The sequence below is a fragment of the Schistocerca gregaria genome, chromosome 5, assembly GCF_023897955.1.
Source record: "Schistocerca gregaria isolate iqSchGreg1 chromosome 5, iqSchGreg1.2, whole genome shotgun sequence".
Classification (NCBI taxonomy): Eukaryota; Metazoa; Arthropoda; class Insecta; order Orthoptera; family Acrididae; genus Schistocerca; species Schistocerca gregaria.
The window spans coordinates 333,388,364-333,412,950 of record NC_064924.1 but is presented as its reverse complement, the minus strand read 5'-3'; the positions used below and the strand labels follow the sequence as shown (position 1 = coordinate 333,412,950).

At 40.4% G+C, this 24,587-nt stretch overlaps 1 protein-coding gene across 1 annotated transcript in view; it reads right to left on the bottom strand.

Moving 5' to 3' along the window:
• LOC126272782 (minor histocompatibility antigen H13) overlaps window positions 1-24,587 on the bottom strand; it is a 48,286-nt gene that overhangs the window by 11,856 nt on the left and 11,843 nt on the right. The window contains exons 2-3 of the mRNA XM_049975928.1: window positions 9,262-9,360; window positions 9,071-9,153 (exon numbers count right to left, since the gene is read on the bottom strand). Coding sequence (XP_049831885.1) covers window positions 9,071-9,153; window positions 9,262-9,360 — 182 coding nt within the window. The remainder of the gene's footprint in view (window positions 1-9,070; window positions 9,154-9,261; window positions 9,361-24,587) is intronic.

The window sequence follows — 24,587 nt, the reverse complement described above, 5'->3', positions numbered from 1 at the left end:
ATACCTTCTTTAAATTACATTTTCTTTTACTATCCTACCTGGAACATCCAAATAATGCAACATCCAAATAATGCAACATCAATAGAAGGTTGTAAAACAATGGAAAGTCCAGGCTGAAATATCAACAATACTGTGGAAAGGAGGGATTGTTAGTCACTGCAAAGAAGGCAACTTGAGCTGCTGACAAGCATGATGAAAAGACTGTTTTAGATATGAGCTTTCGGACCACACACACACACACACACACACACACACACACACACACACACACACACACACACACACAAGAAAGCACACCTCACACACTTGACTGCTATCTCTGGCCATAATGCAACTGTGTTGCATCTAATGGAAGCAGCAATCCAGGGGGAAAATAGCAGGGTACAAGAGGGGAGAGAGAAGTTAGCACTGTCTGGTGGAGCATGCAGGGACTACATTGTAGCAGGACAAGACTGCCCCAGGTGCAGTGTGAGGAGGATGTAGGGGAAGGAAGAGGAGGGGAGATGGGGAGTGGGAAAGGAGAGGAGTAGCTGTCCATCAGGATGGATGGCCACTGTCAAACTGTGGCCAAGAGCGAAGTGGACCACCCTGTAGCACAATCTGAAGCTGGAAATAATAAACTTGATTTCAATGACTACTTCACAACCTGGGCCATCTGGATCCCACCAACCACCACAAGCTATTTTGAACTGTGCAGATGGGGGTTATCCTTACAGCAGTCTCATCTCCTGAAAACATCCCTGCCTCCACCTACCATACTGTCCCACACCCCCACCCAACAGTTTCTGCTCTCTCTATCCTACCACCTCTTTCCAACTCTTGTCACATCACCGTCGTCATGCACCGCTCTGTGGCAATGCAATCCTCAGTCCTTTACCCTTCTCTGCTCCTCTCCTTTATCCACTCCCTATTCTCATCACCCTTCCTCCCTCCTTACCTCCGGAGCCTGCTGAACCTGGCAATCCTGTCTTCTTACCTTGAACTAGTTGCTGTACACTCCACCATGCAACACCTACATCCTTCCCCCCACCCATAAACTTTTACTTTTCCTCATTTCCCACCCACTCTGGATTGCTGCTTCCGTTCAACACGACGCAGCTACATTCTAGCCATAGTGGCAGGAGATAATGGTCATGCGTGCATGAAGTGTGCTTGCTCGTGTGAACATGTGTGTCTTTTTTCCCTTTCTGAATAAGGCTTTGGCTGAAAGCTCACGCATAATAGTATATTCATGATGCCTGTCAAACTTATCGTGTTGTCTATACGGCGTATAATAATACATCCTTCCATAAAATTATCTACAGGAAGTTAATAGTAGTAATAAAGTGGAAACAATATACATTCTCCACAAAAATATTTTTAAATACAAATCCAGTAGTATGACATGTCGATATCACATCAAGGAGGGAAGAAGAGCAGAGATGAAAATTACTAGAATTGGATTGCGTTGCATGAAGTTTTAGCGTCCAGGCGATATCATTTAAGGTTCACAGCAGCACAAATGGATAATTTTTTAAAAGACTCCTATAAATAGATAATATATGTTTTGGTTGCACTTAGTGGAATGTAGAGGAGTACTTACAAGGCAAAGGAAGAAAACCAAGCAATTAGGAATAGATTCACAATAAATTAGTGGTAAGTTTACCTCAAAACACTAGAGTAGAAAGGATAGAAGAGAGGTACATGATTATAAACAGGATGCAGTACCCTTTATATAAGTGCACAGCATTCTCTTTATAATAATATATCTCTCATTATATGGTGTACTGAACAAGGTACGTTTATCGAGAAAGGACCTTTACCTCGAGTGAGAAAAGGAAGAAAATACATAGGGACATCACCACTTTGTGAAAGGTTATGTGATCTACAAAAAATCCTTTGGGGGAAGGTGATGTCATTGGTAGTTCTACAGAAGTAGAATACTAAAATTTTGAGGCTCACTTCAATGTTACAAATTATATGAGGCTTGTACCAAAAGTCAACAATGTCTCTATTTTTTTTGACACACTTTTGAAAACGGTGCTACAGCTTTTGTATTCCTAAGTCAAAGATATCTCCTGCCAACCCATTCAGGAAGTGTGCGACTTCTGCCTGGACTTCATTGTTGCTCTTTAAGCATTTGCCACCTAAGTGTTCCCTTAGCTTGGGGAAGAGGTGATAATCGCTGGGTGCAAAGTCCAGAATGTACAGGGGACAGGGCATAACAGTCCACCGAAATTTCTTCTAAACCTCCTGTGTTTGACGAGCGACGTGGGGGGCGAGAGTTGTCGTAAAGAAGCACTACTCCCTTCAGTCATCCTCTCCAGCGATTCTGGATTGCTCGCCCGAGCTTGGTCAATGTTGCACAATGTCTGTCCGAGTTTATTGTCATCCCAGTTGCATGACATCTATGAGGAATACCCCCTTCCCATCCCAAAACACAGTCGCCATAACCTTTCCTGCCAACTGTGTTTGTTTGAATTTCTTTGGTAGCTGTGAACCAGAGTGACGTCATTGACGAATTATTGTTGTTTTGTTTTTGGGATGTTGTTTTGTTTTTGGGATGTAATGAAACACTCCTGTGACGATAAGAGTGACATAACTTTTTCTTGTTGCCTCCCCCCTCTTAATGTGGAAGAAACTTGCGAGCACAGTCAAGGCGTTGCTGCTCCTTGTGTCCGTCAGTCAGCATCCAGGGGACCAAGAGAGCACCCATCTTGTGGTAACCCAATGTTTCTCTTAACGTTCTTACAATTGTGCCATGATCAGCTTCAGCAATGCATTCAGCAAGTTCATGGACAGTGACCCTCCAATCTTTGGGCAGCTCGCTGTTGATTTTCTAGACAATCACATCTGAAACCGGCGGTCTTCCACTCCGTTCTTCGTTCTGAACTTCTGTGCCACTCTCTGCAAAATCCTGCTGAATCTCTAAGGGCAGTAACTTCCTCGGGTGGAGAAACAGGATTACTGCTCGAACCTCACATTGGCAAGAGTGGCGATCAACACTTCTGTCTCTGAAGGCTGCCAATCCAACACTGAGCGACGTAGCAAATCACAGACGGACAGGCTCGAGAGTCTGGGAACCACTGTCCACGGCACTGTTGTCGGATTGAGCCTAGTACCTTACCTCGAGGCTGTAGCTCATTGGGAACCTTACTTTTAGTACAACCCTCCTAGGAACACATCCTAATTTTAGTGGTAAAATATATTAGATTAGAAATTAATTAATAATGAGATGAATGTGTGAGCTCTATATGCTGTTCTTAAGGAAGACTGTAATTATGAAGGAATATATCAGGTGAATAGATGTTCCAAAAATGTAACTGCTCTCGGTTGTTAGCAGTGACTACAATGTCATAAAATTGTGGTGGTGTAAAGAACGAAAAGACCATTGACAAATATGATCAAATCTTTGCATACAACCAATAAATCATTGTGGGTGCATATTTTGAAAGTATGACTTCGTGTGGTTCCTGAAGAGGGGCAGCAGCCTTGTCAGTAGTTGCAGGGGCAACAGTCTGGATGATTGACTGATCTGGCCTTGTAACAATAACCAAAACGGCCTTGCTATGCTGGTACTGCGAACGGCTGAAAGCAAGGGGAAACTATGGCCGTAATTTTTCCTGAGGGCATGCAGCTTTACTGTATGATTAAATGATGATGGCATCCTCTTGGGTAAAATATTCCAGAGGTAAAATAGTCCCCCATTCGGATCTCCAGGCGGGGACTACTCAAGAGGCTGCCGTTATCAGGAGAAAGAAAACTGCCGTTCTATGGAATAGTGTGTGGAATGTCAGATCCCTTATCGGGCAGGTAGGTTAGAAAATTTAAAAATGGAAATGGATAGGGTAAAGTTAGATATAATGGGAATTAGTGACGTTCAGTGGCAGGAGGAACAAGACTTCTGGTCAGGTGACTACAGGGTTATAAACACAAAACCAAATAGGGGTAATGCAGGAGTAGGTTTAATAATGAATAGGAAAATAGGAATGTGGGTAAGCTACTACAAACAGCATAGTGAACTCATTATTGTGGCAAAGTTAGACACGAAGCCCACACCTACTGCAGTAGTACAAGTTTATATGCCTACTAGCTCTGCAGACGAAGAAATTGAAGAAATGTATGATGAAATAAAATAAATTTTTCAGATAGTGAAGGGAGACGAAAATTTAATAGTCATGGGTGACTGGAATTCGGTAGTAGGAAAAGGGAGAGAAGGAAATGTAGTAGGTGGAATATGGATTGGGGGTAAGAAATGAAAGAGGAAGCCGCCTGGTAGAATTTTGCACAGAGCACAACTTAATTATAGCTAACACTTGGTTCAAGAATCATAAAAGAAGGCTGTATAGATGGAAGAAGCCTGGAGATACTAAAAGGTATCAGATAGATTATATAATGGTAAGACAGAGACTTAGGAACCAGGTTTTAAATTGTAAGACATTTCCAGGGGCGGATGTGGACTCTGACCACAATCTATTGGTTATGAACTGTAGATTACAACTGAAGAAACTGCAAGAAGGTGGGAATTTAAGGAGATGGGACATGGATAAACTGAGTAAACCAGAGGTTGTACTTATCTCATTAGGGGTAAGATAGATACTGCCTACAGGAAAATCAAGGAGACCTTTGGAGATAAGAGAGCGCGACTAATATGAATATCAAGAGCTCAGATGGAAACCCAGTTCTAAGCAAAGAGGGGAAAGCAGAAAGGTGGAGGGAGTATATAGAGGGTCTATAAAAGGGCAATGTACTTGAGGACAATATTATGGAAATGGAAGAGGACATAGATGAAGATGAAATGGGAGATACAATACTGCGTGAAGAGTTTGACAGAGCACTGAAAGACCTGAGTCGAAACAAGGCCCCGGGAGTAGACAACATTCCATTGGAACTACTGACGGCCTTGGGAGAGCCAGTCCTGACAAAACCCTACCATCTGGTGAGCAAGATGTATGAAACAGGCGAAATACCCTCAGACTTCAAGAAGAATATAATAATTCCAATCCCAAAGAAAGCAGGTGTTGACAGATGTGAAAATTACCGAACCATCAGTTTAATAAGTCGCAGCTGCAAAATACTAACGCGAATTCTTTACAGACGAATGGAAAAACTAGTAGAAGCTGACCTCGGGGAAGATCAGTTTGGATTCCGTAGAAATGTTGCAACACGTGAAGCAATACTGACCCTACGACTCATCTTAGAAGCTACATTAAGGAAGGGCAAACCTACGTTTCTAGCATTTGTAGACTTAGAGAAAGCTTTTGACAATGTTGACTGGAGTACTCTCTTTCAAATTCTGAAGGTGGCAGGGGTAAAATACAGGGAGTGAAAGGCTATTTACAATTTGTACAGAAACCTGATGGCAGTTGTAAGAGTCGAGGGACATGAAAGGGAAGCAGTGGTTGGGAAGGGAGTAAGACAGGGCTGTAGCCTCTCCCCGATGTTATTCAATCTGTATATTCGGCAAGCAGTGAAGGAAACAAAAGAAAAATTTGGAGTAGGTATTAAAATCCATGGAGAAGAAATAAGAACTTTGAGGTTCGCGATGACATTGTAATTCTGTCAGAGACAGCAAAGGACTTGGAAGAGCAGTTGAATGGAATGGGCAGTGTCTTGAAAGGAGAATATAAGATGATCATCAACAAAAGCAAAACGAGAAAAATGGAATGTAATCGAATTAAGTTGGGTGATGCTGAGGCAATTAGATTAGGAAATGAGACACTTAAAATAGTAAAGGAGTTTTGCTATTTGGGGAGCAAAATAACTGATGATGGTCGAAGTAGAGAGGATATAAAATGTAGACTGGCAATGGCATGGAAGGCGTTTCTGAAGAAGAGAAATTTGTTAACATCGAGTATAGATTTAAGTGTCAGGAAGTCATTTCTGGAAGTATTTGTATGGAGTGTAGCCATGTATGGAAGTGAAACATGGACGATAACTAGTTTGGACAAGAAGAGAATAGAAGCTTTCGAAATGTGGTGCTACAGAAGCATGCTGAAGATTAGATGGGTAGATCACATAACTAATGAGGAGGTATTGAGTAGGATTGGGGAGAAGAGAAGGTTGTGGCACAACTTGACCAGAAGAAGGGATCGGTTGGTAGGACATGTTCTGAGGCATCAAGGGATCACCAATTTAGTATTCGAGGGCAGTGTGGAGGGTAAGAACGATGGAGGGAGACCAAGAGATGACTACACTAAGCAGATTCAGAAGGATGTAGGTTGCAGTAGGTACTGGGAGATGAAGCTTGTACAGGATAGAGTAGCATGGAGAGCTCCATCAAACCAGTTTCAGGACTGAAGACCACAATAACAAATAACATCTTTACATCTTATTATATTTTGTAAGGGTTTTGTGTAAATCCAATTTATTAGCTGGAAATATCTGATGAAGATTGGTATATCTTCGTAATGTGTTGTTGTAACAAAGATCAGTGTGACTAACATGTATAGTTAGGCTTATATGAAACACCTGGAGAAATGAAGAATGGGATACTGGTGAAGATGAATACAAGTAATGCACAGGCAGCTTCCGGATGAAATGGATAACTTATTTAGTACTATGAACTCGCTCTTTCTTTATTTGCACTGAGAAGAAAAACTGTATTTGCTAATCCTTATTTAATTGAATAAAATGAGAATAGCCATCTTTGTGGTTAGCTATGTGCATACAGATGAACTGAAGTAGCACGACAATGATCTAAGGTCAAGATTTGAATTTTTTGTAGTGCCATACGTAGAGAGTTTAAAGTGGGATTACATAAGTTGCTAATGTGTAGAACTGCAAGTCAATGCAATTAAAGGTTCACAATGAATAGGGAATTAGTTTCCTATTTCTAATCTTACAAAAAGAAATTTTTAAAATTACTTACGACTATTATTGGTTTAAATTCACTGATTGTGGTGATATCCATCTATGAGTGGGGATATGTGGTGTAATATGACACTTTGGTCATCACCCATTGTCTGACTAACCAAAGAATGATGGTTGTGACACAAAGTATTTTTATTAGTTAAATAATTTAGGATAAAAAACGGTTTGAAAGTTTTTGTTATTGTTTCTGTATGTACATGGGTAAATGGATAGACCCCACGCAACTTCTAGATGGAACAGAAGTTACTGCTTTACCATGACTTGCGGTACCTGCTGGTCATTCAGTTATTCTGTGCTGTGTTGTTTTGCCTTTGAAACACACACCATGGAAAAGAGTGTGCTGTGACAATACTGATGACGTCATGAAGAACAAAAGAATAATCTCATTGTCTGTTAAATATGTATTCATACTGATTTTTTAATTCGAGTTGTCAGTTTGTCATTTCAAACTGAGTCCCAATAATGAGGTATTAATATGAACAGTAACTGTATTTGAGAGTATGAATATACATCATGTTAATTTGAAAGTGTCATTTATTTTTGAAACTGGTTGTTTTGCTGCACTCCTTGCTTCCAGCAACAACTGCAGAATTTGAGAAAACCAAGCCCCAGCTTCTCAGTATGGTGGAACAATGTGTAGGAATTAATATCCTGAAGTTACAGCCCATGAACGAACTTTTCATTGACGAACCAACAAGAACACCGCATTCCGTCAACCTGATAGAATTTTTCAATATATCAGTTTGAAGATTTAGTTTTACATTTGTCACTTAATTCAGCCTTTAAGGCATCATTAGTGGTATCCATCTTTACGTTTAAATTAGTTAACAACTGTTCCTTATTTTTGAAGAACTTTTTGATTTTGGGTAAAAATTAATGCACATCTTTCCCTCTATTGTTTTCATGGGAAGTTCACTGATGTTTAAAAGAGGAAGACCTTGAACACACAGAACTACACCCAAAACTGGTATGAGTCACACATGCAAAACTGTGCATCTTACCATGTGAGACTTTTGAACGATTACCTATTCAGGTCTCTCAGAGGAACTTTGCTAATGCACAATACCAAATATCAATAGAACACGCCCAAAAACACATATACATTATTTCAGTGTTAGGACTTATTGCAGTACTTACTCCCCTATGCTTAAAATAATTTCACTCTCTGACAAAAATTCTACTGATCTGATAGTGTTGCACAGCTATTCAGTTTTAGTGCTGGAATGGGATGTCATTGAAGTGATCAAAGCACAGTCCAACAGAACATAAAGCATATCTGACTAAAGCCACTTTTTTCAAGTTCAACATCACCTTTGCACTCAAACAGTCCAGTATCAAACGTCACACTAATTACCTTTTCAAATGGTGATGTTAGTATATTAATTTCATATCCTGCCTTTTGCCAAGCATGTAGTAACACAGGCCTGTACTTCAGTTCAGGAAGCTGACTGTATAGCACAGAGTGATGTTTGATGACAAAATTGTGGTTGTATGACTTCACTTGTGGTTTTTCACATTGTAGTAATAATTTAGGACTTATATTGCCTAAAGAAGTATACATCAATAGGTTGGCAATACTTTTATGCCTCAAGTGTGTTTTGGGTCCTATTTAATACAGCTTCTTTTGTTGAAGATGTGTTGAGTATTGTAAGCAGCAGGAAAGACATGAATCTGAAAGTGTTGGGTGTTGGCACAAGGAAATGATGCTAGTGTGAAATTAGATGTCATGATACTGTGCTTCTACCAGCAATAGTAGAAAAACAACTGGAGAGGTGTTTTAAGTATCAAGAACAAGATTCCCTGAAATACTTTCTTTGTAATAACACCAATTTCATCTGTAGGCCCTTTGATTTTTATCTTTGGCATTTTCTGCTGCAGACCTAGGATTTTGCCATAGCCCAGATGGTATGTTTTACAGTCACTGGAGCATTTTTGACAGCATTGTGTTTATTTTAAAAAGTTCTCACACACACACACACACACACACACACACACACACATATATATATATATATATATATATATATGATTTTGCAAAGGTTTCCTGTGGTCTGGTGCTGAAATCTATCCAGTTAAGAGCCAGCATATGAACATGATTACAGTGATAATAAACACATTGGTAGCATCCTATATTTAACCTCTGTTGCACTCAAAAACATTAGCAAGCAAACATACTGCCTACTTTACAAGATACCTAACAATAACAATAATGTATTACCTCAAAAGATGGCACAAAGCTAGGACACCAAGGAAGAAGAAGTAACCCGTCAACAACAGGTTAATGTATTCTTTAGAGAAGATCTGAAACAAAGTTCACCTTCATCTGACATATCAGAAAAACGTATCCATCAAAATTGTACTTCTAGTAAACAAGACATAATTTTTCTGTACCATTCCTAGTAAACTAACCTGGAAGAAGATGTACAAACCAAAAAGAGCAACACTTGCTATAAGAGGAAACATCGCAGCATCTTTGTGTGACATAGTCTCAGGTTTCTCTCCAGACTCCTGAAAAATTTAATTACATATTCATCTGGTCCTTGCTACAAGTGTTAATACAATTTTATATAAAAATAAAATTTTCAGTGTCACTAACTGAACCCACTTTAGCAAACGACATTCAAACAGAAGAGCTGAGCGTTTCTTCCATGCACATTTCATGAAGCAAACTGCACTTGCTGAATTTTTTAACACTTTGAATGATACTACCCCAAAAGGAGTTACATGAGAAGAAAATGGCAGATATGGTTAAAAGCATTATTAGGTACACTACTTGGCACTCACTTATGAAAAAGACAATGAAAACATGAACAACTTATTGGCTTGAAATGCCCCAGCAGAATTAAATTTAGCAATGAGTACATCAACAGAAAGTTTAGATACCAACACATTTTAGACTAAAAAATGGTAAAAAGGATTCTGAAGTATTATCAGTGATCATCTGCCATAGCATGAAAATCTAGAAAAAAATTGTCAATACTTCCTACATGCACACACACACACATTTATCTTTAACAGCCCAATACAATAAACAGAATAGAATGATGATTAAGATTTAATATTCCTATGGTATAGGTATCAACAGAAATTAAGCAGTCGATTTGTTAGAGATAGGTAGGAGATTAAGCTAATCATGGCCTTGGTTAAAGGCATTGTGCCAGTGTGTGAATTAAGGGAAATCACAGAAAAACACGAAATATCTCGACAGGAATTTGACTCTGTCATATACAATGCACAGAAAAAATTGCAGTAAGCAGTCCTACACCAAATATTGACCAACTTCCCAGGGTTTAACAGGAAACTATACCAACAGACTCTAATGTATTTCACATTATTTTCTAACAAATCTGCTGAATACCAACTGAGTCAGAAAATCCTCTGCATCTTTTTATAGCAATATTTTGTCTCATATAGGGAAAAAGGAAGATTTTGGTTTAACACCCCACTGGTGTTGAGGTCATTAGAAATTAAAAGCAAGCTAGTTATGGCGAAGGAAATCAGCCTAGCCTTTAAGTGACTGAGGGAAACCACAGAAATCCTAAACCTGGACAGCTGAATAAGGATCTGAATTGCCCCCCCCCCCCCCCCCTCCCCAAATGAATCCGATTTCTTACCTTAGCACCATCTTGCCTGGTTTCACAATGGAAGGCCTCTAAATTTCTTGACTTTTCATAAAGGAACAGAGAAACTGTCAAATGCCACCACATCAAAATCCTATCTCCTTCAAATTCTGCTTTTTAAGATTAGGTGAAACATGTCTAACATCATTAATCAATTTGCAAACAAAGAGAAAAATGCAACATCAATTCTGTGAATCAAGGGGATTAACTAACATGCAGGGAAGGCATCAGAACGGGGCCTGCGGAGATTGTATTGGGAAATAGATGTCTCTTACATTGCCTCATGATCAGGAGGGAAAAGCCACAAGAACAAAAAACTGGAAGACTCCCTAAGGAGATTAAGCTAATCATGGCCTTGGTTAAAGGCATTGTGCCAGTGTGTGAATTAAGGGAAATCACAGAAAAACACGAAATATCTCGACAGGAATTTGACTCTGTCATATACAATGCACAGAAAAAATTGCAGTAAGCAGTCCTACACCAAATATTGACCAACTTCCCAGGGTTTAACAGGAAACTATACCAACAGACTCTAATGTATTTCACATTATTTTCTAACAAATCTGCTGAATACCAACTGAGTCAGAAAATCCTCTGCATCTTTTTATAGCAATATTTTGTCTCATATAGGGAAAAAGGAAGATTTTGGTTTAACACCCCACTGGTGTTGAGGTCATTAGAAATTAAAAGCAAGCTAGTTATGGCGAAGGAAATCAGCCTAGCCTTTAAGTGACTGAGGGAAACCACAGAAATCCTAAACCTGGACAGCTGAATAAGGATCTGAATTGCCCCCCCCCCCCCCCCTCCCCAAATGAATCCGATTTCTTACCTTAGCACCATCTTGCCTGGTTTCACAATGGAAGGCCTCTAAATTTCTTGACTTTTCATAAAGGAACAGAGAAACTGTCAAATGCCACCACATCAAAATCCTATCTCCTTCAAATTCTGCTTTTTAAGATTAGGTGAAACATGTCTAACATCATTAATCAATTTGCAAACAAAGAGAAAAATGCAACATCAATTCTGTGAATCAAGGGGATTAACTAACATGCAGGGAAGGCATCAGAACGGGGCCTGCGGAGATTGTATTGGGAAATAGATGTCTCTTACATTGCCTCATGATCAGGAGGGAAAAGCCACAAGAACAAAAAACTGGAAGACTCCCTAGTGGGACAGGGTTGGGAAGAAATCTGTTCATACAAGACAGTATATAGGAAAAGGATCCAAAGTTAACAGCAGCTCATTCTCCAGGTCTTTATTTGTAGTGTTGTTAATTATGTTTCAGTTTGCTGCATTTAAAATCTTAAAACTTAATATCTGAAATAAACTTTTTAGCTCTTCTGTCAAAATGAAATAGTAATTTTGTTTTATAGTACATTCCGTATTTTTCTTTATGTGAGATGGACAGGTTAAAAAAGGTGATAAAATAACGAAGCTGGGTTTAAAATATATCCACCGCAAAGATTATTCATCATCCTTTTCAAAATAGTATTGATTTTCCACCATGAACTTTCCATTCTTTAAATTTAATATCTGCATGACTAAAATTCCATATTTTTTTCCACAGTGCATATGATTACGATTTTGATGATGTCATCAGCACGTTAGTTTGTATTGAGGGTGAGCAATAGCTAACTCAATAGTGCTTGATCAGTTTCTGTTGAGATGAGTATGGTTTAATATCTATAAAATATGAATAGTCAGTCAACAACTGCTCAAGCATAATTTAAAATCTTTCTGAGACTCCCAATAATGGTACAGTAACACTACACATTTTCTTTTGCATACAAAACATAACAATTCTGGTGGGGGGAGGAAGAGAGAGAGAGAGAGAGAGAGAGAGAGAGAGAGAGAGAGAGAGAGAGAGAACAAATCACAAAAATAATTTATATCACTTCTGAAGATAGAGTACTAGTTCTAAAACATTAAAAACTGTGATAGTTACACAATTAAAGTCAAAAGTCACTGATACAACCAACAGGCAATGTTGTTATGCTGGACAATGAACTTAAGATGTCCAGTTAGAACTATCAACAATACATCTTGTGCTCTTATAAAGTTTGAGAAGTCACTAATAGCCAAGGTGTTTGTTTATTCCAACTGTGGGTTGAAGGGAAGAGTACAATGTATGCAATTTGTCGAGAAAATTTATGAGAGTGGATGCATTCTAAAAATCACAAGGCTTTTCTGCGACATTACAAAGACTTTTGGATATGTAAACTGTCCCCTATTGCCCCATAAATAGGACGGCTACAGAATTAGCGGCCGGTCTTTGAAATGATTTAATTTATAACTAACAGAGATAAAGTAAAGTGTGTGTGTAACATGAGGTACATGAAATTGTACCTCAAGACTGGGAGTCCCTCAAGGTTTCATTGTAGGCTAAATCCTGTGTTTATTTATATAAACAATTTACCTCTAATTACAACACCCAGCTCAGTTTTATTTGCAGAGGACACATTTGTACTCAATGAAACAAACCACAAAACATATTCACCACAGAGCCATCAATACCTTAAACAACTCAGAACACTGGTTTGATGTACATAGATTAAAAGTAAACATAACAATGATTCAGTTGGCACAGCTCAATACTGAACAATGACAATCAGTAAAGTTCTGATTATGCGTGAAATTCAGTGACTTACAAAAGCATATGAGGTCAATTTGCTGGGTATCTTTGTAAAAAACTTTGTGGTCTTTATAAACAGTCTACTGCGCAAAAAATTAAACTATCTTGCATTCACAATAACAATACTGTCCTATGGAAGGGACATTAACACTGCAATTGTTTGGTTGGGGGAGGAAATAAACAGTAAAGTCTTAAAGTCCTAGGTCTGCAATAGTAACAGTGAAAAAGGCTGTAAACTTTAAGAACACTAGTACAGGTGACAACAGCAAAAAAAGGTTAGAGCCATGATTAGGTGTGTAGGTGAGTGAGTGCAGTGGAGTGGTTCCCCGTGGCCCAGCAATCAGCAGGTGGTGTCCTTCCCACAACCACCCCACTCCTGGTCGGCTACAGTCAAACTACTAAAAGTGGGAATAGAATTCACTCTCTCAGGAAGCATAAAACCCCGTTCAACTGGTCTTTCATCAAGATCTAGTAAAGGATTCATTAAGGTCTTTCCTTCATTGGAGTGCCATGTGAAGGAGCACACCTAAAACAAAATCAGATGTGGCTCTAAAACAGGCTAACCACATTTAAAAGTAATTAAAAAGAGGATGACTGACTGAGGAGGTAGGGTCTTGGAGCGCCCTGGATCCAATATGATGGGATAACACACTAACCCAAGCAATCCCAGCCCCAACCCAAGAGCACTTTAAGAAGTTAGCTCAGAAAATAAAAACCACCTTCTCAGAGGAAACTAAGAACCAGTTCAATTGTCTGTACACTGTTCACCAACTTGTGGAGGCCAATAATCCAGCAAACCATGCTCGGTGCTGGGAGCCAGGAGAATGCATCACTCAAGTAAGCGAACGACTGCATGTAAGGCTCTGCAACCACAATGTGCTTGTGGCTCACTACATACAATAAAACTATTGGTTCATCTCATACCACTGACATGGAGATGACACAGGATGGTGAATTCCTTATTCGAGGAACAGTAGGAGCAGCGCCGTGAAGCTGTAATATCACTGACAGCACGGAGATAAGTACAGGGGGCAGTAGCCCACTAGATGATTTTCCATCTCTTAGTACGTATTATCTGCACAAGCAACTGGGATCATCACAGCAAATGCTGGGTGAGTAATTACTTTTCTAGCCCAACAGCCAGCCAGTTTATTGCGCAGGATACCTTGACCTGTGATTCTGAGAAGGGAAACTCAGCAGTTAGTACAACTGAGGTCACAGAGAAGACCGAGTAGCAGATATCACATGGTGGCAGGATAACATTGATCAATAGCCTGCGGACTCCTCATCGAGTCACTAAAATTAAAACACAGTCGACAGTCATCTCTCTAATAAAATGTATGGCGCTGTTAATGGTTTCAGCTGCACCATAAATACACTACATGTTCCCGGCAACAAATGTTATTCTTTGTGTGTGTGTGTGTGTGTGTGTGTGTGTGTGTGTGTGTGTGTGTGTGTGTGTGTGGGGGGGGGGGGGGGGGAGGGGGGGGGGTGTAGAAGCACATCCTGTCATAATATAGTTTTACATTCGTCACTGTAAATAATGATAGGTGCATTTAAATGATGATAGGCGCATTACAACCCAGAATGTAAGGAGGTCAACTGCCTTGAATTGGGAGAAAGGGGTGGGCATGGAGGTGGGGGGGGGGGAGGGGGGGTTACAATCAGTGGATAACTAGGAAATTGTTGTATGTGACTGTGCTTCAGCTTGGAGATTGTCCATGGGACTAGTCCAGAAGGTGCCAGTAACCAGTCTTACTCCATGATGCACTCAGTCTAATAATTTCAGAGGCAAAGGTACAGGGGTACCACAGTCCACTCAAGACTAGACCAGGGCCCAGTAAACAGAGTGTAGGGTAGCACGATCTGCACTCCAACAGTGTGGGTGAGGAAGCAAAGGGTGTTAAACTTTCACGTTCATGTAGTATTAAGTAGACAAATGTGAGGCAGCTACATCAGTTTTTACTAACGAGAATTCCCGAACATTAGGACCGTGTAACAAGGTCCACCAAGTGTTGAGTGTCCAACAGTTTTGGGTCAGGATAAATTGTGGTATGATGACACAAACGTATGATTAATTTTTCATGGGATAAAACTGGAAGCAATGATAAAAGGTCCAAGCAGATGCACCCAAATGGCTCCTTGTGGCTGGCGTTTGACCAAGGCTACAGATCAGAAGCTACATCAAATGCAAAAGTTGACATGATACAGTGCAGGGGTAACCACTAGTCCAACTGATGTCATCAGCCAATTGATGGTGATGACAAGGAGTGGAAGCTTCAGCAAGGAGTCCTGAGGGACACCACTGTTTAGAATCTCATAGGGGAGATTAGCGACATACTAACTGAAAACCAAAAGAACTCGAGGAGTAAAACCTGATAAAAACCAGTGGGGAGCCTCAAAAGCCCCAACTAAGAAGGTAAGTTAAATGTGATAGTGCCAAATGGCGTCACATGCCTTATATAGGCCAGAGAAGGGAGCAATATGGTGTTGGCACTTAGAAAAAAAAAACCTGTCAGATTGCTGTTTCTAACTTAACTTGAGAGCCTTGAGTCATACTTGGATACTTCAGTCGGTAGAGCACTTGCCCAAGAAAGGAATAGTCCCAGGTTCAAGTCCCAGTCTGGCACACAGTTTTCATCTGTCAGGAAATTTCAAATCCTCAGATGTGTGGAGTGTCCTTTCAAGAAACCACAATCATATGGGAAGAAAAGGCCCTGCGATTTGAGAATTCAGAATAATGGTCAGGCTACCACTTTCAATTTCAAACAGTTTTCAGAGAACATTAATGACACTAACTGGTCAGCAGATGTCAACAGACATTTGAGTTTTTCCCTGGTTTAAGGATGACAACACTATCCCTCTGCCCCAAAGGGAAAACACCTTCCAGAAAATGCAGATGAAGAGTGTGAATAGATGAAGTCTGAGTTGCATTAAGATGCTGGATCGCCCAATTATGAATTAAAGCAAGGCCCAGGGGGTATATTGTGTGACACGTCGAGACCCTCAAACAGTTCCCAATCACTTAAAGGTTCCCTGTATAATTTGCAGCTATATGGGTTTAAAGATAAGGGGATGTCTTCAACTTGTCTTTTATTCATTCAAAAGGTAGCTAGATAATAAGTGGATGCTGATGCTGTCACAAAGTGGGTCTGCTGATCAGCAAGAACTGATGGACTGGTAGAAACACCACCACAAAGGAGGAGACCCAGAACAGTTGTTTTATCTTTGCCTGCCCTGTGGACAAGGGAGTTTGACTCAAACTACCACAGTTGGCTCGCACCTAGTATGAAGAGAGATGTTCCCATGGAGGAGATGCACTACTCCCTGCATTCCATTGTAACACATTTCAATAGGTGGCAAACCTATCCACATTTACGTACACACTCTGCAAGCCCCATACAATGCATAGTGGAGCATACCACATACCACTACAAGTCACTTCCTTTCCGGTTCCACTTGCCAATATGGCAAGGGGAAAAATATTGTCTAAAAGCCTCTGTACGAGCCCTAATTTCTTGCATCTGATGTTCATGGTCCTTAAGCGAAATATACATTGGCAGTACTAGAATCCTTCCACAGTTGGTCTCAACTGCCGGATCCCAAATTTTCACAATACTGCCTTGTGAATAAAGCATTTTCTTTCCTCATTAGATTCCCACTTGAACTGATGAAGCATATCCACAATACTTTAGTGCTAACCAAATCTACTGATAACAAATCTAGCAGCACACCTCTGAATTGCTTCGATGTCCTCCTTTAATCCAATCCACATTAACTTAAATTTGTCTACATTAAGAGCAAACTGTCATTCATTACACCAGCTAGAAATTCTGTCTAAGTCATCTTGTATAACCTTACAGCCATTCAACAATGACAATGTCCCACACACCACAGCATCATTTTAGTAAACAGCCATAAATTGCTGCTCACCCCATCCATCTGATTATTTACGTATATGGAAAGTAGGAGAGGTACCATCACACTTCCCTGGGGCACTCCTGATGATACTCATGACTCTGATGAACATTTGCTATTAAGGACAACTTAATGGATTCTATTACTTAAAAAGTCTCTGAGCTATTCACAGATCTGGGACCATAAACCATATACTCTGTCCGTCAACAGTCTTCAGTGGGGCACCACGTCAAACACTTGCCGGAAATCTAGAAATATGGACTATAGATGCTGGCTTCCATCCAGGGTTTGTAGGCTATCATATGAGAAAAAGGCAAGTGATACCTTTGCACAGTGCCGCTTAAAAGCGGTGAGGACAATCTGTGAAAGATATCACTTCAGATTTTTCCAATCATTTCAACATTCCTAAGTAGCTATTACTATATTTTTGGCCTACCATGGTACCGTCCACCAGTGGATTGGGCCTACAGAAAAACAGATAGTAGAAAAGGGGCTGGCAGTTCCCATGCCACAAGTGATCAGATCAGAGATGTCCCTAACAACTTCATTGATACAATCTAATTGAGAGGGATGATGGTGACAGCAGAGAGATACAACAATCAGTGTGCCCTTCAGAGTCCAATGTGGCAATTGGTCTATCAGGTGGTGACAACAAAGGAACAGATAACCACAAAATGATCACTCTTATTAAGATGATGATAAACTGAATGCTGTAACAAAACCATGAGACTGAGGGGAAGAGATCATAAGGTCGATAGCCAAAATGGTGCATTGGCAGCACAAAAGTGGAAAGGGGTACCATCATTGAGAAAAGACAGATCAATATTGGAAAGAAGTTTGTCAGTCAGGAGGCCCCGACCAGATAAGGTGCTACTCTCCCACAGGACCCTGTGCACACTGAAATCCCCTTGTAGGAGAAAAAGGGGGAGGAGGGGGGGGGTTGTTAGATTGAAGAAGAAAAAGCCATGTCATCTTCACCACTATTCCCAATACAGCAATGTGGAGGCTCGTTTCTTGGGGAGCGATTAACATTGATGTTCCAAATGAGGGTGCACCCAATCTTGCTGGAAGATGGAAATCTCTAAATCAACACTCAGTTGTGGAAGCAATCGCAACTGAAACATATCAAGAGGTAAGAGGTACTCTCCACAGGTTTGCTCATGGAAGAAAAATGGCCCCTACAGTTTCGTCCGTGGCACTGCATAGGAAACATTAACATTTGGCAAATCTTGTTAATGCACTGCAATTTCATGAGTATGTTTAGTGCCCCTAACTCTCATATTATGGTGATTAAGCTTTCCAGGTAAATGGAAGGGTGTTTCATCACTGAGTATCAGCTGGGATGCTACGTGTTCATCCTCATGTGCTTCCTGCATTGTGACACAAAATTTAAGCTGCTGGCCATATGTTATGTTTCAATTTTAATTGTTGCACGAGCTGCACATGGTACAATCTGACTTAACTGCCATTACAAAATCTTCCACACGATTTGCTGCAGCCCCCCCCCCCCCCCACCCCTAAACTGCATATGATTCCCTTACGCTCTCCACAGTTGCATCTGTCACACTTGGTTGACTGGTAATTTTCTGTTTAAAGAGACAAGTGTCCCTAAATTGCTGATACCATGCATAAAGCTCTATTTACATTTTCCACAATTTCTTCCGAATGTATGCTGTACGTCTTAACAGACAAACAGCTTGCATATTCAACACACAAAAACAATTTTCTTGCTTTGTCGCTATCTTGGCAATGCACAGCACTCTTTAACACCAATTGGCACACACAATGCAAAGTCCGAGTTTACGGTTCTATTTGTGTGTCAATCCTATTTGCACACATAATACTTTGGAAAATATAGGGCTTTTAAAATGGATGAATCATTTACAGTTGTTCCGTCATGTGCAGGGGTTCGTATTTAAGTTTCTTCAACCCATTTTCACTTATGACACTTTTAACCAGCTGTTAGTCACAAGAGTTTCACCTCACAAGCATCTTTCGCCTTTACTGTCCAGGCTTCACTGCAATAGGACAGCGCAAGTCTTCCCTAGCTGTTACGAAGGCATATTTGATGTGCTTCTTGGCTAGGGAATGTTTCAATACATTATTAACAATTCCCATTGTTTGTTTGTACCTGTCAGCTAGGTCTACTTCTACAAGAAAGAACATTTTACCAACTAAATATGTGAATGTGTTCACTCTTTGTAGAATTTTATTTTTCAAACAGATTTTACTTTGTACTGGGTATTTTGTGCAGAAGATCATTGTGTGTGTGTGTGTTGTGTGTGTGTGTGTGTGTGTGTGTGTGTGTGTGTGTAAGTATTTCTTAGATATAATCTGGAAAGCGTGTAGAGAACGCTGCAGGTTAGCCTCCAAAGATGTATGAGAGCTAAATCATCTGCAAAAAGCGAAGCATCTAGTTTTGTGTTTCTGTTAGCTTGAATGAAAATGGGCAGCATTTGTCTCCACTCTCTGATGATTTTATTCATATTATTAATTAACAAAGAGTGGTGGAAGGTTGCATCCCTGTCACACTCCTGCAGGTACAGAACAGTCATATAAGTAATAGTGTGAGGAAGGCAAACCAAGAGGATGCAAAAAATTACTTGGGAGGCTGCCTACACTAGCAGAGGACATCAAGAAAGTTCAAAGAAGGGCAGCTCCGTTTGTACTATTGTGAAATAGGTGGGAGTGTGTCACAGATGCTATACGCAAGTGTGGGCGGCAATCACTAAAACAAAAGCTTTTTTCGATATGACAAGATCTTTTAATGAAATTTCAATCTCCAACTTTCTCCTCTGAATAAAAAATATTTTGCTGATGCCTGCTTATGTAGGGAGACATGATCACCGTATAAATATAAGAGGAATCAGAGCTCACAGAGAGAGATTATAAGTGTACGTTTTTCCCCACATGTTGTTTGAGAGTGAAACAGTACAGAAACCATGTGAAAGTAGTTCGATGAACTCTCTGCAGGGTATTAGTGAGAATTGCAGATCAGTCATGTAGATGTAGATGTCTTCTGTCCCACTCAGATAACTGGTGGTCTTTCTCAACACAGATTAAATTTATTCTGTAAAATTTTGCATATACTATCAATAGGTTGCTGAAGAAGGTGATCATCTACCAAAATCTGTAATAAAGACTGAATACTCTACAGTTTTTTTGTCAGCAAAGTGGCCATCAAAGTTTTATCTTCCTTTCCACCAACCTGACTGTCACCTGTTATGTGGCCTGATAAACAGGAGTGATGGTTTGAGTTGCCATTTCCTTTTCGTAGCAGCACCCGTTTGTCATCTGTGGCATCCTTAAAGCACAGCAGTATGTCAACAATATTCTAGTCCCATTTCAGTAATATAATGCCTGCCCACACAAGGAGAGTTTCTACTGCTTGTCTTCATGCTCATCAAACCCTACCTTGGCCAGTAAGGTCACCAGATGTCCCCCCACCTTTCCCCCCCAACACCCCCCACCATTCCCTAGTTGAGAATGTCTGCAGCATTATGGGTAGGGCCGTCCAACCACCTCGTGTTTGATGATCTAATGCACCAACTGGGCAGAATTTGGCACTATATCCCTCAGCAGCACATCCAACAACTCAACCAATCAATTCCAAGCCAAATAACTGCTTGCACAAGGGTCAGAAATAGTCCAACATGTGACTGACTTGCTCAATTTGCGGAGCTCTTTCTCTTTAATAAATCACCCAATTTTTCTGAAATAGTAATCATTTGTCTGTTCGTACATGTACCAATTTCTGCCCCATTCAGACAATTCCTTTGTGGTGTTCACTGACTTAAGTCAGACTGGCCAGACGCCTATTTATTAATAAATAAAATCTCCTTATATTTCAGAGGCAACATTTACAATAAATTATTTTGTTACTTAAGCTGGTCAGCTAATTACTGATAGGTGCAGATTGGACAGGCATGGCTAAATGTTCTACTGTTAACCTGGTAATAGTCATTTTTCCAATCAATCCCAATGGCAGCAAACATCTTATCCATACTGGCTATATTACAAGGAACTCACAAATTACCTCAAAAGATTCAACTAAGTTAGAAGTTCACATATGTTCAAAATGCTTCACCATGCATGCTTGTCAAGCTTTTAGTTGCATGTGCAGCTGCCTTAAAGAGTACTCATTAGCAGATTCTGGGGCATCAATGGAGATGGCAAGTAAGAGCAAATATGGTAGCGTGAAAAAAGCTCTCGGGTGGGAGCTCGATTTTGCAGTCCTCTCCCCTTATCCCCTCCCTCCATCACCCATCTATCAGTACCACAGGGTAATCAAAACAACAATATGCTACATCTTTCTTAACATGCAGAGGTTCATGTGTTGCCACAAGGGTAAAGGGGTAAAAATAAATAAGAACTAATTTGGAGCATAACCGGTACTTTAAGCAAACTGAGTAGATGCAGAGGTAAAATGTAGGACTTGGGTGAGGACAGCAGAAAGCATATTTACCTGACCAACCTACACAAAGAATATGCTTCCCATCACTGATGCACCATAATCATGTTAGGGATGATCTTCATGGCACAAGATATAGTTAAGAGTTGAATGAGTACAGGCGATCGGGAGTAAGCATAGGAGAACTGATACTCTGGGAAGCATGGAGAGAAGATCACACTGCAGCAATTTCCTAACCTACCCACAGCTTGTTAAAGGGAAGAGCCTATTCCCTGCTCCAGTAATGCCTGACCATCAGACACACTGAAATGTTCCTAGATCGTATCCTGGTGCCTCCACTGTTAGTGGTGCCTGCATGATAGCTTCAGGATCCAAAAAATGTGACTAAATATTCCATATTGTAATGATCTGAGAGTATGCCATGGATAGATGTGACTACCTGAGACTGAGGATAGCACTGGTGTAAGGCCTGTAAAGGGTACATAGGGTTGCTACATACAGAATACCATTTGTGTGTCTGGCTAAATCAAACAATGGAAAATCTAGGATCGCAGCCAGAGACAGTGGTCATGGTGGTGACTTTATAGTGTACACCCTGGGCTATGTCTACCAGTTCTGTCATTAAGACACTGCAAGCTACTTGTACAGAGTGTTGTTCCATGTCTCAGTATGCAGGAACACATGCCTGGTCCAACCATCTGCTTAGCCCTATTAGTGTGCATTATTTCCACTCCTTGGCATTATTTGAGTACCACCAAGAGCAATCTTTGGAAGATGAAGGAGGAATAAGAAGCTTTCGGTCCTTGAAACAGACAATCTAATATGTGGCCAGGGACACACCAGTGAGGAGTTTGTGGGATCACTATTGTATGTGTACAATCTAGCAGTACACAAATTCTTACTAAGAATTTTCTAATTTGGAAGAACCCCCACGCTGGAAGTTATCAGCAGAGCTCAATCTGAAGTCCATGAAAACTCCACTGTGAAGAAATGGTTCTACAGTTCTGTGTCTGGGTGGATTGTGGTGAGATGGTAAAAGCACACAACTCCTGCTGTAATGAGACAGGAAAGGGAACTACAATAGAGTGTCAATGATTAAGCCTTTCACGTGGAGATTCAAAGTTAACATTTGACAGACGCCACAGATTTAATGCTATAGTAAATACAGGAATTGTGACCTTCGGTGCAAGAATAACGAGAGTCTACAATAAAATTAACTGCAGCAAGTCAGAATTGTAAACAATATTTCTTACTTAAGGATGCTATTCTCTTGGTAATGTAGAGTTCTGCACTATATACTGAAACAAACTCAAAAAGAAGATAATGCAAGGAAGTTTGGGATAAAAATCAGAGTACACTAAAATCCTAGGCACACACCGAAGCTACAATATGGTTGTCAGCAATAAGGTACTATCACTAGATGAAAGCCTGTTGAATTGCAGTCTCCGTTTGTATCAGATGTTAGTAAATCCTCCCTGGGATAACATTCCTATCCCTCCACTACAGGGAGAAAAATCATTTTCAAGGCTTTGAAAATCTTGAATAGGTGGCATTTACGATTTTTGGGCCCCTTAGAAGTTAATATCCAGTCCTGAGAGGGAAGGATGTTCTCAGTATGAAATTTTTAAATCTCTTGCCTTGGCCTGCTTATTATTTGGATACGTTTTTCCCACCAACAGCGTCAGATACTATCTAACAGTGAATATGTGCAACTGTTTCCTCTTATTTATGCAAGGAAGCTGAAAGCATTATATATACAACCACTGGAGTTGGACCGTGTGATCATGATACATATTGTCTAACGTAACTGACAACGTAATGTAGAAAAAGATAGAATACTACTTACCATAAAGAAGATGCAAACAGCCACAATTAAAAGACACTTACCATATTCAAAACAGTTAACACTGCACAAATAGACAAAATATTAAAAACAGAGTGAAGAATCATCAGAACGTGCATCAACAAATTATACCAGAAAGATGGACACCGGAGAGTAGCTACAGATGAAACAGTCAGTAAGGAAATAGAACTGGGAATGAGTACAATCAGGAAGAAACGTATTTCACTTTTCGGACATCTAGTCAGAACACCAGAGAACAGGATCATAAGGAGAATAACAGAAAAACTAAGGAATAGTAAGTGCAACATTAAGTGGATTACGGAAATCAAGGACGACATGGATGAGCTACAGATTAACTAGAAGACCTTAGAAACAAAACTGGCAAAATCAGGAAACTCACAGACAAACAGACTACAAACAAGAATCAACAAACAGATAATAGGAACGGTGATTTCCGATGAAGAAAGAAGGATGAGATCTGAGAGAATGAAGAACTTCTGGGTTGACAGAAAACTGATAAATTCTTTGTATAAAGTTGGCTAGAGTGGTCCCATTCATACACACAAGCAAGCACAACTCGCATACACATGACCGCCAACTCTGGCAGCTCAGGCCCAAATGAAACTGTCATGTGGGATAGCAGCAGCAACCTGGAGGGGGCAGGGGAAGGGATGGAATAGCAGTTTATGGGTGGAGGGATGCCCTGAAATGATGGACACCCTAGGCGAGATCATTCCTACCTCTCCTAAAATAGTGTTCCGTCACCCACCCAACTTCCACAACATCGTAGTCCATCCCTATGCCACTCCCAACCCCAACCCCTTGCCTCAAGGAAGACAAAGGTGCAAGACCAACCCAATCCACCTACCCAGCACTTCCTGTTCCAGTCCTGTCATAGGTTTACCCCACTCCATTAGAGGATGAGCCACTTGTGAAAGCAGCCATGTCACGTACCAGCTCTGCTGCAACCACTGCTATCCCTTCATCCCCCTTGATCCCCACCCCCCCCCCCCCTCATCCCCCCAGGTTGCTGCTGTCATCTAAGCGATAGTTGCATTTGGGCTTGAGCTGCAGAGTTGGTGGTCTTGTGTGTGTGTGTATGTGTGTGTGTTTTTCTCTTTACTGCTGAAGACTTTGGCCGAAAGCTTTGTGTAAGTGTCTTCTTTTAATTGTGCCTGTCTGCAACTTGAGGTGTCTTCTCTACAGGAAGTAGCAATCTACCTATTCCTAAATTGTTAACATTCCTACATGTAGTTTCCACTGTTTAACATAATTAAAATTTGATATGAAATGTTCATTGTTCCATTTAAA